The 11,950-nt window shown below is 43.6% G+C and overlaps 2 gene segments (V, D, J or C); both read left to right on the forward strand.

The window, feature by feature from the left end:
• The first annotated feature begins 6,345 nt into the window (after positions 1-6,345).
• On the forward strand, positions 6,346-9,759 carry LOC129485448 (T cell receptor beta variable 6-4-like). The segment is given in 3 exon segments: positions 6,346-6,400; positions 6,492-6,814; positions 9,706-9,759. Coding segments are annotated over 3 exon segments (426 nt in total).
• LOC129485120 (probable non-functional T cell receptor beta variable 7-3) lies at positions 9,707-10,699 on the forward strand. The segment is given in 2 exon segments: positions 9,707-9,834; positions 9,946-10,699. Coding segments are annotated over 2 exon segments (357 nt in total).
• The last annotated feature ends 1,251 nt before the right edge of the window (positions 10,700-11,950 follow it).

The raw sequence follows: 11,950 nt of genomic DNA on the forward strand, positions 1-11,950 counted from the left end.
ACCAGTGCTGTAAAGTATCCTAACTCTAAGGCTGGAATCTGCAAGTACTCTTTTGGAGCAAATAAAATTGTGTTGTAATATTCATCCAGCCTCATGGTCCTGTAAAAACAAATTATTCAGCATAACCACACTTTCCACAGCCACATTTTTAGAGATTTCATGAGACTGGAACATCATCAAAGGTGCTTCCCAGAAATCAACCTAAAAAACTGAAATAAAAATTATTTAAGCTCAGTAATGGAATCTTACCATCATTTCCAAGTAAAAGATATTGTGTGTGCAGGAACAGAAAACCAAACACCACGTGTTCTCATTCATAAGTGGGAGCTGAACAATGAGAACACATGGACACAGGGAGGGGAACATCACACACCGAGGCCTGTTGGGGGGTGGGGGGAAGGGGAGGGAGAGCATTAGGACAAATCTCTAATGCATGCCGGGCTTAAAGCCTAGATGACGGGTTGATGCGTGCAGCAAACCACCGTGGCACATGTATACTTATGTAACAAACCTGCACGTTCTGCACATGTATCCCAGAACTTAAAGTAAAATTAAAAAAAAAAACCCAAGATATTGTGTGTGTGTGTGTGTGTGTGTGTGGTGTGTGTGTGTGTGTGTGTGTTTTCTGTGGAGACTCAGCCGCATGGAAATAGCTTCTCAGGGTGGCATTGCTAAGAGGTGCTGGGTCATTGGCAGAGCTCCTAGGTACTTCTGGGTAAAGAAAGGAAATATCAGACCCAATTGAATCTGCCTAAGTTATATATAGCTCATAGGGTAGTTTATTTCAAGATTTTTAAAAATTCAGAAATAAATTTGTAAAATTGAAAAATCCTCTTTATAGAATGTGCTATCTAAAATCTGGCAATAATAACCTAAATACAGGCCAGACGCAGTGGCTCACACCTGTAATCCCAGCACTTTGGGAGGCCGAGGCGGGCAGATCACGAGGTCGAGAGATCGAGACCATCCTGGCCAACATGGTGAAACTCCATCTCTACTAAAAATACAAAAATTAGCTGGGCATGGTGGCACGCGCCTGTAGTCCCAGCTGCTCAGGAGACTGAGGCAGGAGAATGGCTTGAACCCAGGAGATGGAGGTTGCAGTGAGCCGAGATTGCGCCACCGCACTCCAGCCTGGGTGACGGCATGAGATATCGTCTCAAAAAAAAAAAAAAAAAAAAAAAAAATCTAAATACAAAGTGTGAAAAGGTGTGGCTCTGATTAATCAAAGGGAGGTCTGGAATGTTGTGTTTCCAGCCTGGATCTGCTTGATATCCTTACACTGTTTCATCCTGTGGCCTGTATAATTCTGGCTCCTCTCTTCCATCTTAGGATACTCATTGCAATGATGTAGCAGCAGTTTATTGTGCAATCAAGATGTGCCCTTTTTTTCCACTGGCCAAGGGTGAATTTGAAGTTCCACCCTAAGTCAACCCTTCTGGGAAAGCAATGCAGTGTGTGTGTGTGAGAGGGTGCGGGTTGCAGGGGTTGGGGTAGGGGCATCTCTGCTCCTGACTCGGACAATGTTGAGCTCATCAGGTCAGAAGGTGTGAATCCATGAGACTGGAACGTTGGCCACTTGGAGGCGCTGTGGCTCCACAAAGCTGTGGGGAACCCTGGGGAGGGGTGGAGGGTGACCCAGGAGAGGACGGCTGAAGGGAATGCTTGGCTGCGTGCTGGCATCAGGAGGTGGCTGGAATTCAGAGTAGGTCCCGGGACTGCAAGGCAAGGTAGGGACACCAGGGCAAGGTGGGGGCACCAGGGACCTCAGTTTGCACCAAGGAGAGAATGTCTCTGCCTCCGCATGGGTAGTGGAGGGTGAAAAGCCTGGGGTGGCAAGGGCTGGGAATCAGTGCCAGGAAAGGGACAGGGGTTGTCAGAGAAAAATAAGGTGGGATATGGGCATGTGGGGACTGTAGTCCATCTGCCCCACCTTTAATTTCAGGGTTGTGTAGGACAGGAATGGTGCAGGAAACAGCAGAGTCTGGGGTCTGCCAATGGGTAGAGCAGGCAGGGGTGGCCTGCAGGGAGAGTTACTGGGAAAGGCCAGTTTCCCAAGGAAATGCCTGAAACATTCCTGCCCCCCTCAGGAAATGACTGTGAGGTGGGTGCTGCCAGACAGAGGAGTTCAGGCCCTGCGGAGCTGTCTGGTCTTTCCCAGGCACTCTCTGCTGCTTCTACATGTGATCTGCTTTAATGCCCACTGATATCAGGCAGGGTAAATATTATTTTACCTGTTTATACATATGAGGGGAAGGCAGCTGTCCCTGGTCTCGTGTTTAGTAACTGGCTTTAGTCAGTTCCTCCAGCACCTCTGCACGCCCCCCTGCTGTGTACATCTGTCCTCCCCTCTGGCTTCCTCATTTCAGATCCCCGTTAGGAGGAGGGGAAGGTCATGTCTCATATGTGGTCATTAAAACCTCGTCCCCGACAAGCCCAAGGAACTTCCAGATCAAACATCTACATTCATCTTTCATTGTAGGAAAGAAAAAGAAATAAAATTTTCTGCACTGTGGACTTTCTGTAACTGATGTAATATACCTTGAGGAAAATGAGCATGAATAGTTGTTATTCATTCATTAATTCATCTTATTCTTTTATTCAATAAACTTTTTGAGGATCCTTCTTTGTATAAGGTATTCTGTGACATAAAATTGAAACAAAAAAAAATTAAGTGGAAAAAATGTTTCTTGCTTTTTAGAGTGCTAAGGTTTGCATTTATTTTTTAAATTGTTTTCTTTATTAAAAATAGTTTACTGATTTCTAAATTATACAAATTTACTTTTTTTCCCTTTCTTTGGCTAACTAGTCCCATTTTAGACAGCCATTTAATTTAATTGTGGTAGGAATATGTAATATGAAATACATCTTTTTAACAGATTTTTGTATGTATAATACAGTATTGTAATCTACTGGCAAAAGGTTGTACAGCAATCTCTAGATCTCATTCATCCTGCTTAACTGAAATTGTATACCATTGACAGCAACTCTCCATTTACTCCAATCCCCAGCCCTTGGAAATTACCTTCACCTTTCCTTCCATTACTTTGATTATTTCGGTTCCATCATATAAGCAGAATCATGTGGCGTTTGCCTTTCTGTGCCTGGCTTATTCACTTAGTGTAATGTCCTGCGGGTTTATCCACATTGTCATATATGGCTGTATTTTCCTCTTTTTAAATGTTTAAAATACTTCTTTGTATGCATCTAACATGTTTAAGGTCTGAAGTATAAAATGTATCATATTTGACTGCTTCTATGAAACAGTCTGTCTCATGAATGGCAGTCATTTGCAGAACTGCAAGCACTGAGTACATTGATGCACATTCACAGTTCAATTCTGCTTCATGGAGAAGACTTAGAAAAAATATTAATCTAATCATTTATTATAATTTTATTATACACAAAATAGAAAGCCTTCATTAGGAAAATTTCAATTAATTAGAAATTCAACTCTGCGAAAACATCTTAACATGCAAACGCTGTTCTCATTTTACAGGCAGAGGAACTGGCCCATAGTTTAAATTACTTGACCAAATTAAGTAGGAATAAGGATGCAGTACTGGGGCTCTAACCCTGGTCTATCAAAGCCCTGTATTTTATAGCTATATACTATAATCTATTTCATAACAAATGATGCTTATCTTCAAAAAAATTCAAATGTTATCCCCTAGGTCCCTTTCAGACCTGCTGGCTCTAATAACATCATAGACAGAAATCAGTTTACCCTGGAGAGAGGGGGGCGGGAAACAACTATGAATGGGCGCCATGACATCAAGCCTGACTCCCATTCTAGCACCAGCTCCTCAAGACGTGAGGCCAGTTCTTGACAGATTTGGCTTAGTTTGTTTTCTGTGGGTTTTTTTTTGTTTGTTTGTTTTTGTTATTTTTTGTTTGTTTGTTTCTTTATCTATGAAATGAGACTGCTACTGTCCATCTGCAGGGCTGCGTACAAAATTAAATAGCATAAAGTATCTAGCATGTAGCAGAAATCTAGATATTAGGTTGGTGCAAAACTAATTGAGGTTTTTGCCATTACTTTTAGTTACTTTTAATGGCAAGAACTGCAATACTTTTGTACCAACATAATATTTTGATTTCCTTTGACAATCTCAGCCTCTTTCACCATGCCAATGTGCAAAGGCAGATACGGACATATGATACCTAGAAATCTTAGGGTGAGGATTCAGAAGTCACAGAAATGGAAATATACATTTCCTCTGATAATTTATTTGATGACATTAACTAATTAGCTAAAGAATGCAGTATGGATCCCTCTTGAGGCATTTAAAAATCAATGTTATTGATATATAAATTATGCCATGTGAACATTATACATTTTAAACGAACAGATCAGTGATTTTTGAGCAATATATATGTATATGCCCTTATAATCCCCACCCCTATTAAAATGTAAAATATCCCCACCCCTATTAAAATGTAGAATATCTCCAGAAAGTTCCCTCAAACACCTCTGCAATGCCTATCTTAGTCGCAGAAAACCAATGATGTAACTTCTATCACTGGAGAGTAGTTTTGTTCACAAATATTTTTAACGTCAATTTAAAACCCCTATTGATTAATCCTCTTGAATACATAGCTAAATAATGAAGGCAGGGAAGAGTTTCTGGGAGGTTTTATGGTTTTAGAAGGGGTTGAAACCATGAGAGCTACATTGATGCATGGTAGGAGCAATTCTATCTGGAGATGGATGTTATGCCGGAATAACCTCAAAAGGTCTTTTCAGCTGGTAGAAGCTGATTCAACAACATTTATTTATTCATTTTCATTCATTTCTTTTCTTCTCCATTCATTCACTCAAATTATTTAATAATGATATCCTGATAAAAGTTAATTATCTCCAAGGAAATTATTTTGAGCTCCTATAGGACACACATGCAGCTGGTTTTGTGTTCACACACTGAGAATGCTGGGGTCGAGCAAACCGTGGTAATAGTGACTTCGTTGAAAGATGATGTTACATTGGGAGAAGCGTTCTTTTAGCCTTAACATGAATGTTTAACTCATAAATCCTGAGCCTTCAGCTAGAATTCATCTTCCTGTTCTGGCCTTGTCCTGGGCACCAGGATCCTGAGCTGTGTGTTTCTGTCTCTTCAACCACAGGCGTCCTGGGCATGCACATGAAACCCACAAATAGGCTTGCTGGATCCCAGCTGTGACTTTCAGCACCAGGTGGCCCTTAACTGTGACTTTAATTTCTGTGTCCTTCACTACTAAGTGAAGCCCCATAGATGCTGAATGACCAGACCTTGGTCATGCATTGTGCTGAAAGGAAACAAGCACAGGGGGAGGTGAGCAGCATATGAAACAAAATCATGTATTTACAACCAGTGACATGACTTACTGGCAGGTCCTTTGTTCAAACACTATTAAGCATTTAAAAATCATGACAGCAGAGTGATAAAGCAAGTGTGGGGTCCTTCTGAATGCAGGGCTCTGTACACCGAAGATACAATTTTTGAGCTCCTTTTCATTTATTACTAAATTAATGGCAGGAACCCTGAACGAAGGGATATTCCCTATGAGACATGACACCTCAAATAAAACGAGAGCATTCTTCCTTATCTTGAAGTCTGCGCCCTCTCGCCAAGTCCCTCACTCATCAGGACACCTTTGTGCTCACAGGTCTTCAGCAGCGCTGGGTGGCCACCATTGTCCACACAGAGAGGGCAGGCAGCAGCGTAAGGTGGTTCTGCCCGCTGTGGTCTCACCCCAGGCACAGAAAGCAAGACTCCTGGATGGAGATGAAGGTGCTCAGCTGGGCTTGTCAGGAGTCCCATCTGTCAGTGAATTGACAAGAAACAGAGCAAAACGACTCCTGCAATGTTGATGAGCCTGCCCCAGGGATTTGGAAACCTGATAACAGAGAAAACCAATGTAGACACAGGACTTTAACAGGATTATGGTCAATTAAGCAAATTAGAAAAGGATACTTGAAGGAGTATTTGGGACACAGGAATCAAGAACACCAGGGAGACGTGAGGATTTTTCCTAAGATTCTAGACTACAGCAATCCATAGATAACTAACACCAGAATATTAATGAGGAATTATATCATTGCAGGAATAAAATTTATATTGAATTACAAACTGCACAAAAGTCAAGAAAGACTTGAAAGGCTTATGTCAGGAAGCATTCTTCCCATCCAAACTTCAGTGATGCATTTATTTTGGATTTGACCCTCTGGGGAAGGGGCATGGCCTCTCTTGACAAGAAGGTTCTGGGGACCAGACAGAGAGAATGAGGTCTCAGGGTGACTTCCTGGAGAGCCCTGTTCCCCTTTCATCAACACACAGACCCAGAAGACCTTTCTGTCCTGTAGCACCTGCCATGAGCATCAGGCTCCTGTGCTGTGTGGCCTTTTCTCTCCTGTGTGCAGGTAAGTCCTGGGCAGGGCCCCTGTGTGGATTTCAAGACCCAGAGCCTTCCCATTGAGACTGCAGCATTGGCTTTGTTCTCCTTCTCTGTAGGTCCAGTGATGGCTGGGATCACCCAGGCCTCAAGATCTCAGATCCTGGCAGTAGGATGGAGCATGACACTGAGATGTACCCAGGATATGAGACATAATGCCATGTACTGGTATAGACAAGATCTAGGACTGGGGCTAAGGCTCATCCATTACTCAAATACTGCAGGTACCACTGGCAAAGGAGAAGTCCCTGATGGTTATAGTGTCTCCAGAGCAAACACAGATGATTCCCCTGTCACGCTGGCATCTGCTGTACCCTCTCGGACATCTGCGTACTTCTGTGCCAGCAGTGACTCCACAGTGCTGCACAGCCATCTCCTCTCTGTACATAAATGCAGGGGAGGCTCTGCCCTCCTCCCCGATCCCAGACTCAACCATGTCCTTGGCAGAGTTCTCAGCACTGGGAATCTTGGAAGCCCAGTGGGTGCCGGGCAGTGTGAGCCTCAGTCTGTGCCAGGTGTCTCTGCAGGCAGTCCCAGACAGGCCTGGACTGGTCCCAGAGCCTCAGACGTCTCTTTTGTTGCTGTCTGGTCTTTCCTCCAAGCTGTCTTTTTGGGATGGGACCAGGGCTTTCCCAGCTCTTACTTTTCTACTCATCATACTGAGTCCGAGGTACCCAGGATGGAACAGGATTTGTATTTCAAATCCGTCTAGACTCCTGTCTCTCTCTGGGGACCACGTTGCTTCCTCTCTCCAGGGTTTCCTCCAGTCCCCACTCTCATGTGGTCTCACCTGTAGCCCATCTCTCCCATCTGAGCAGTCACCCCTGAAGGCTTTGCTGGGCCTCTCTGCACCACCTCCCCTCCCCTTTCTACTGCAGCCATGAGGCTGCCTCTTCTGTGCCTCCTTCCTTTCCATCACAGAGACCTCAAAGGCCATTTCCTCCGCCCTAGGCTAGTGCCTTCCTTTCTGCAGTGGTCAGCTTCTACCTGCACTTTTGATCTCAGCATGATCAGCCCCTCCTACTGGAAGCACTCCCTCAACTCTCAGTTGAGGTCAAATTTCAATTTCCCTCTCATAAGCTCACAGAATCGTGTGCCTGTTAGTAAAGTTCAGCACAGTTGCAACTTTTCCAACACTTGTCTTATTCCTTTTGTGCTCCGCTTAATTTTAAACTCCATGAAGCCGAAGGCTGAGCTTGTTACATTCACCACCAGCAGTGCCTGGCAGGCAGCGAGTCCTCGTTCATTTCACAGAGAATGGATGAGTGAGTGACGAGTGAGTGAGTGATGAGTGGGTGAATGAACCAATAACAGGAACACACTAGATTCATTGTACCCTGGCAGAGGTCGAGAGTTAACTTTGCCTGAGATGCTCTGCTATGAGCTCATCAAGGAGCACTCACGGGTGGAACAAGCATAGGACCATGCGCCGTGCAAGCCAGTTTGTCAGTCTGGGAATTTCCAGTTTAAAATATGATGCGTTCTTCAAGCTGAATGAGGGTAAACTCTCTGTATATAATTCTAATATCTAAGCTATTTCTTAAAGTTTTGGGTTAGGAACAACAACAACAACAAAAAACCCCTGAAGAGGGCACATTTATAGATTTAGGATTTTAAAAATATATTTACATTATTTTCCCTTGGAAGAACAGGATGGGAACAGCCTTATAGTTGCTAATTTGTGGAGAAGGTATCATGTAAAGGTAAGAGAAAATCAGAATTGTGTTCTAGAGGGTACCTTGTGGCTGTCCTGAGAGCGTGTTCCCCAGGAACCTAAACCATGAGAGTGTTCAGGAACCCAGAGTGCAACAGACAATTCTTGGCCCCATGAATTTGGTGGTAGGATTGGAGACAGCTGGAAAAACTATGGAGTCTTGAAGGTCTTCACTCTCAATGCAGGCCTCTCTTGAATGCCACAGATTAATGTGAGATAAATATGCTTCTACTATTAAGACTATTAAAATAAGAACCAACGAAGACAAGTGAGCAGAAACAATAAGCAAATGAAGTGTATGAAGACAAGAAATTTTTACCATTAAAAGATGTGAAAGTTTGTAGAACTATATTTAAAGGAAATTGAAATGTGAACAAGAAAAAAGAGACTGTCAGAAACCATCAAGGTAACATTAAAAATAATCAAATTCAATAGAGAAATAATTAAGATTATCACTGAAAACCAAATGGAAATGAAGAAAAGATGAAATGCTTCTAAGAGATTATTAGTGATGTCAAGGACAGAGCTGAAGAAGTTACACAGAATGCAGCACCGAAAATTAAATACGTAACCTTGGAGAGAGCTTAACGCTGGTTTCCAGCATAGTAGAGTATATAATTGTTAATTATATATGTTTATTTTTATATATAAATATATATATTATATAAAATATATATTTCCCATTTTTCTTGTAGATAATTGAAGTTTCAGAAAAAGAAAGTAGAGGGAATAAGTGATTGTGATGAGACGTTAGCTGAGAATTTTCCAGAGGTGTTTCAGGACCTAAATTCTCAATTTCAAGAATTCAAATCAATATGAAATAAGATAAATGTTTATATTATATAGAGATTGTGGAACATAAGTGACAAATAGATGATTCTAAAAATAGTCACAATGAAACGGTAAATCTCTCCTAGTGGAATAGACTGAAAAGATCAATGAAAGTCAAGAAAGAGGATCAGAAATAACCATTTAGTCAGAATTATAATCCTCATTCATTAAATACTGAGATGGAGGAAAATATATTTACAAGTGGAAAAATAAAAAAAAAAAGACTATGAGTTTTCCAATAAGGTCTCTTTTCTGAATTATAGTCAACAAAGGTGGGAAGTGGTCCCAGAAGAAAGGCATGAGGTGCAGCTTGTGAGGGAACCCACGCGTTGGGGCAGCCCCATTGGGCACGTGTGACTGGGGGAATGGAGGAGGCTGGGGCATCAATGGGGATGGTATAGGGGACCCTGACTTGCAAGAAAGACAATGAGCTCATCCCTTGGTGCCTTGTGTTGGGGGCGCTGTTGACACATCCTAGAGAACATGCCCAACAGACAGATGAGTGCCTGTGTGGTGAGGAGATATAAACTCAGAGATGCAGCGTGAAGCCTCCAACTCCAGACAGCTCTGGAGCACAAAGTGAAGACCGATGCACAGATGTTGTTTAAAAGGAGCTAACAAATATCTAAAGCAGTCACCCAAGTGTGTTCTAATAGAAATCCTGTGTTCCTGAGTTTGTGGGGATTGAGAGAGGAAGTGATGTCACTGTGGGTACTGTTCTGTGTCAGGACAAGGACGTCCCTCCTCCTCTGCTCCTGCTCACAGTGACCCTGATCGGGTAAAGCTCCCATCCTGCCCTGACTTTGTCATGGGCACCAGCCTCCTCTGCTGGGTAGCCCTGTGCCTCCTGGGGGCAGGTGAGTCCTCAGACACCAACCAGTCTCGTGTGTGTGTGTGTGTGTGTGTGTGTGTGTGTGGGATGAGTACAACTGTTTTCCTCATTCTGTTCTCAACTTGTGTCTCCACAGATCATATAGGTGCTGGAGTCTCCCAGACCCCCAGTAACAAGGTCGCAGAGAAGGGAAAGGATGTAGAGCTCAGGTGTGATCCAATTTCAGGTCATACTGCCCTTTACTGGTACCGACAGAGCCTGGGGCAGGGCCCAGAGTTTCTGATTTACTTCCAAGGCAAGGATGCACCAGATGACTCGAGGCTGCCCAATGATCGGTTCTCTGCAGTGAGGCCTGAGGGATCCGTCTCTACTCTGAAGATCCAGCGCACAGAACAGGGGGACTCAGCCGTGTATCTCTGTGCCAGCAGCTTAACCACAGCATGACACAATCGCCTCCTTCCTGCTCATAAACCTCCTCCTCTCTCTCCTTGCTTCCTTATGATACTATTTTGCACCAGGGCATCCTCATCTCACACCACTCCACTGCCTCTTCCAGAATCATTGCTTGCATGTCCGCTGCTCAGATCAGCGGATGTGCATTGTACACGTTAATCATTTTCTGTGGAAGGCCCTTTGCTGGTCTTCATTATCCATCTTTATTTTCCGCATTGGATACTGCCCCCTTCAAGATTACTTGTTGCCTACAAGGGATCCTACTTTTTACATTCAAATTTTACTTTTTATTAATATGTATTTGATGCCATCTTAAAGGCAATCTCATTATTGTCCCAATCTTTTGCTAATCTTTATGTTAATGGTAACATTGATTGTTATTTTGGGGGATATGTATTTCATCTTTGGTAATGAAATGAAATAACTATGCACTTCAATTCCTGTATGTTCTTCCTACTTTAGAGTAAATCCAATTTTCTTCCATTCCTCCCATTCTATCACGCATCCTTTATATGATAGTTCTAAGGGAGAAAATATTAATTAGACTCTAACTGCAGCTATGTGCTGAGTTATTTAGAATGAGGGTGGGATATTAAGCTTTGAGTAAAGCAATAGTCAGGGTTAGAACTAGTGTTGGAATCAGGGTTTAGGGAAGTTGCTCATAAAACCTGCAGGATGACACTTCTGGAATAGTCTCCCTGCTCACTCTGCAGACACTTCCCAGCATCCCTTGGGCCATTGCAGAAGCAATGAAGAAACTTCACTTATTGGCCACAAGACGGCACTGTGGTCCACTGGGATCTAAGGGACTCTGGGGAGAGCCTGGGAGAGCAGCCTAGGAAGGGAAAGGTTAAGAAAAATTAGGGCTGGAATCCAATTTTATGCAGATGTTGCAGCAGTTTCAGTTATTGCTAGGCTACCTAGAGCTATGCAAGATGCAGGAAATACCTCTAATCTTTAATGAGATCCACAGTTGAAGAATTTTGGCCTGGCAGCCTTGATGTCAAGCGCAGGTGCAAACAGAGGAGCAACTGCCTCAAAGCAACATGGGAAAGCTAGGGTGGGCTGTGTCCTAAGCTCAGTATATCTCTGCTGTACCCCATCTTCCCTGTGGGCATCGCCGGGCAACAACCTTCATGAGAGGAGGTGGATCCTGCCTCAGACCAGTCAGAAGGCCCTGGACCAGCTGGACTCCACAGGCATGGAGGATGACACCACAGGCCCACCAGACTATTGCCTAGAAAGCAGCCTCCGAGCCCCAGGTCACAGTCCTGAGGATCACTGCACTTAGTTGGGACAGCCCCTCCTCACTCTGACCCTACCATGAACCCCAAACTCTTCTGTGCGACCCTTTGTCTCCTGGGAGCAGATAAGTTCTGGAAACAGCTGCAAAACCCTGTCATGGGTTTGCAATGTCTGGGCTCCAAGCCTTTTTTCCCCTTTCCTCTGCAGAGTCCCCCTATTTCTTAAGTCTTGTCTTCACTTTCTGTCTGCGTCTCCAGCAGGCTCTGTTGATGCTGGGATCACCCAGACGCCAAGATACCACATTATACAGAAGAAAAAGAGATGCTCCTGGAATGTGCTCAGGTTAGGAACAGTGTTCTGATATCGACAAGACCCAAGACAGGGGCTGAAGCTGATCCACTATTCAGGTAGTGGTCACAGCAGGACCAAAGTTGATGTCACAG

This window comes from Symphalangus syndactylus, chromosome 6 (genome assembly GCF_028878055.3).
Source record: "Symphalangus syndactylus isolate Jambi chromosome 6, NHGRI_mSymSyn1-v2.1_pri, whole genome shotgun sequence".
In the NCBI taxonomy this organism is placed as follows: Eukaryota; Metazoa; Chordata; class Mammalia; order Primates; family Hylobatidae; genus Symphalangus; species Symphalangus syndactylus.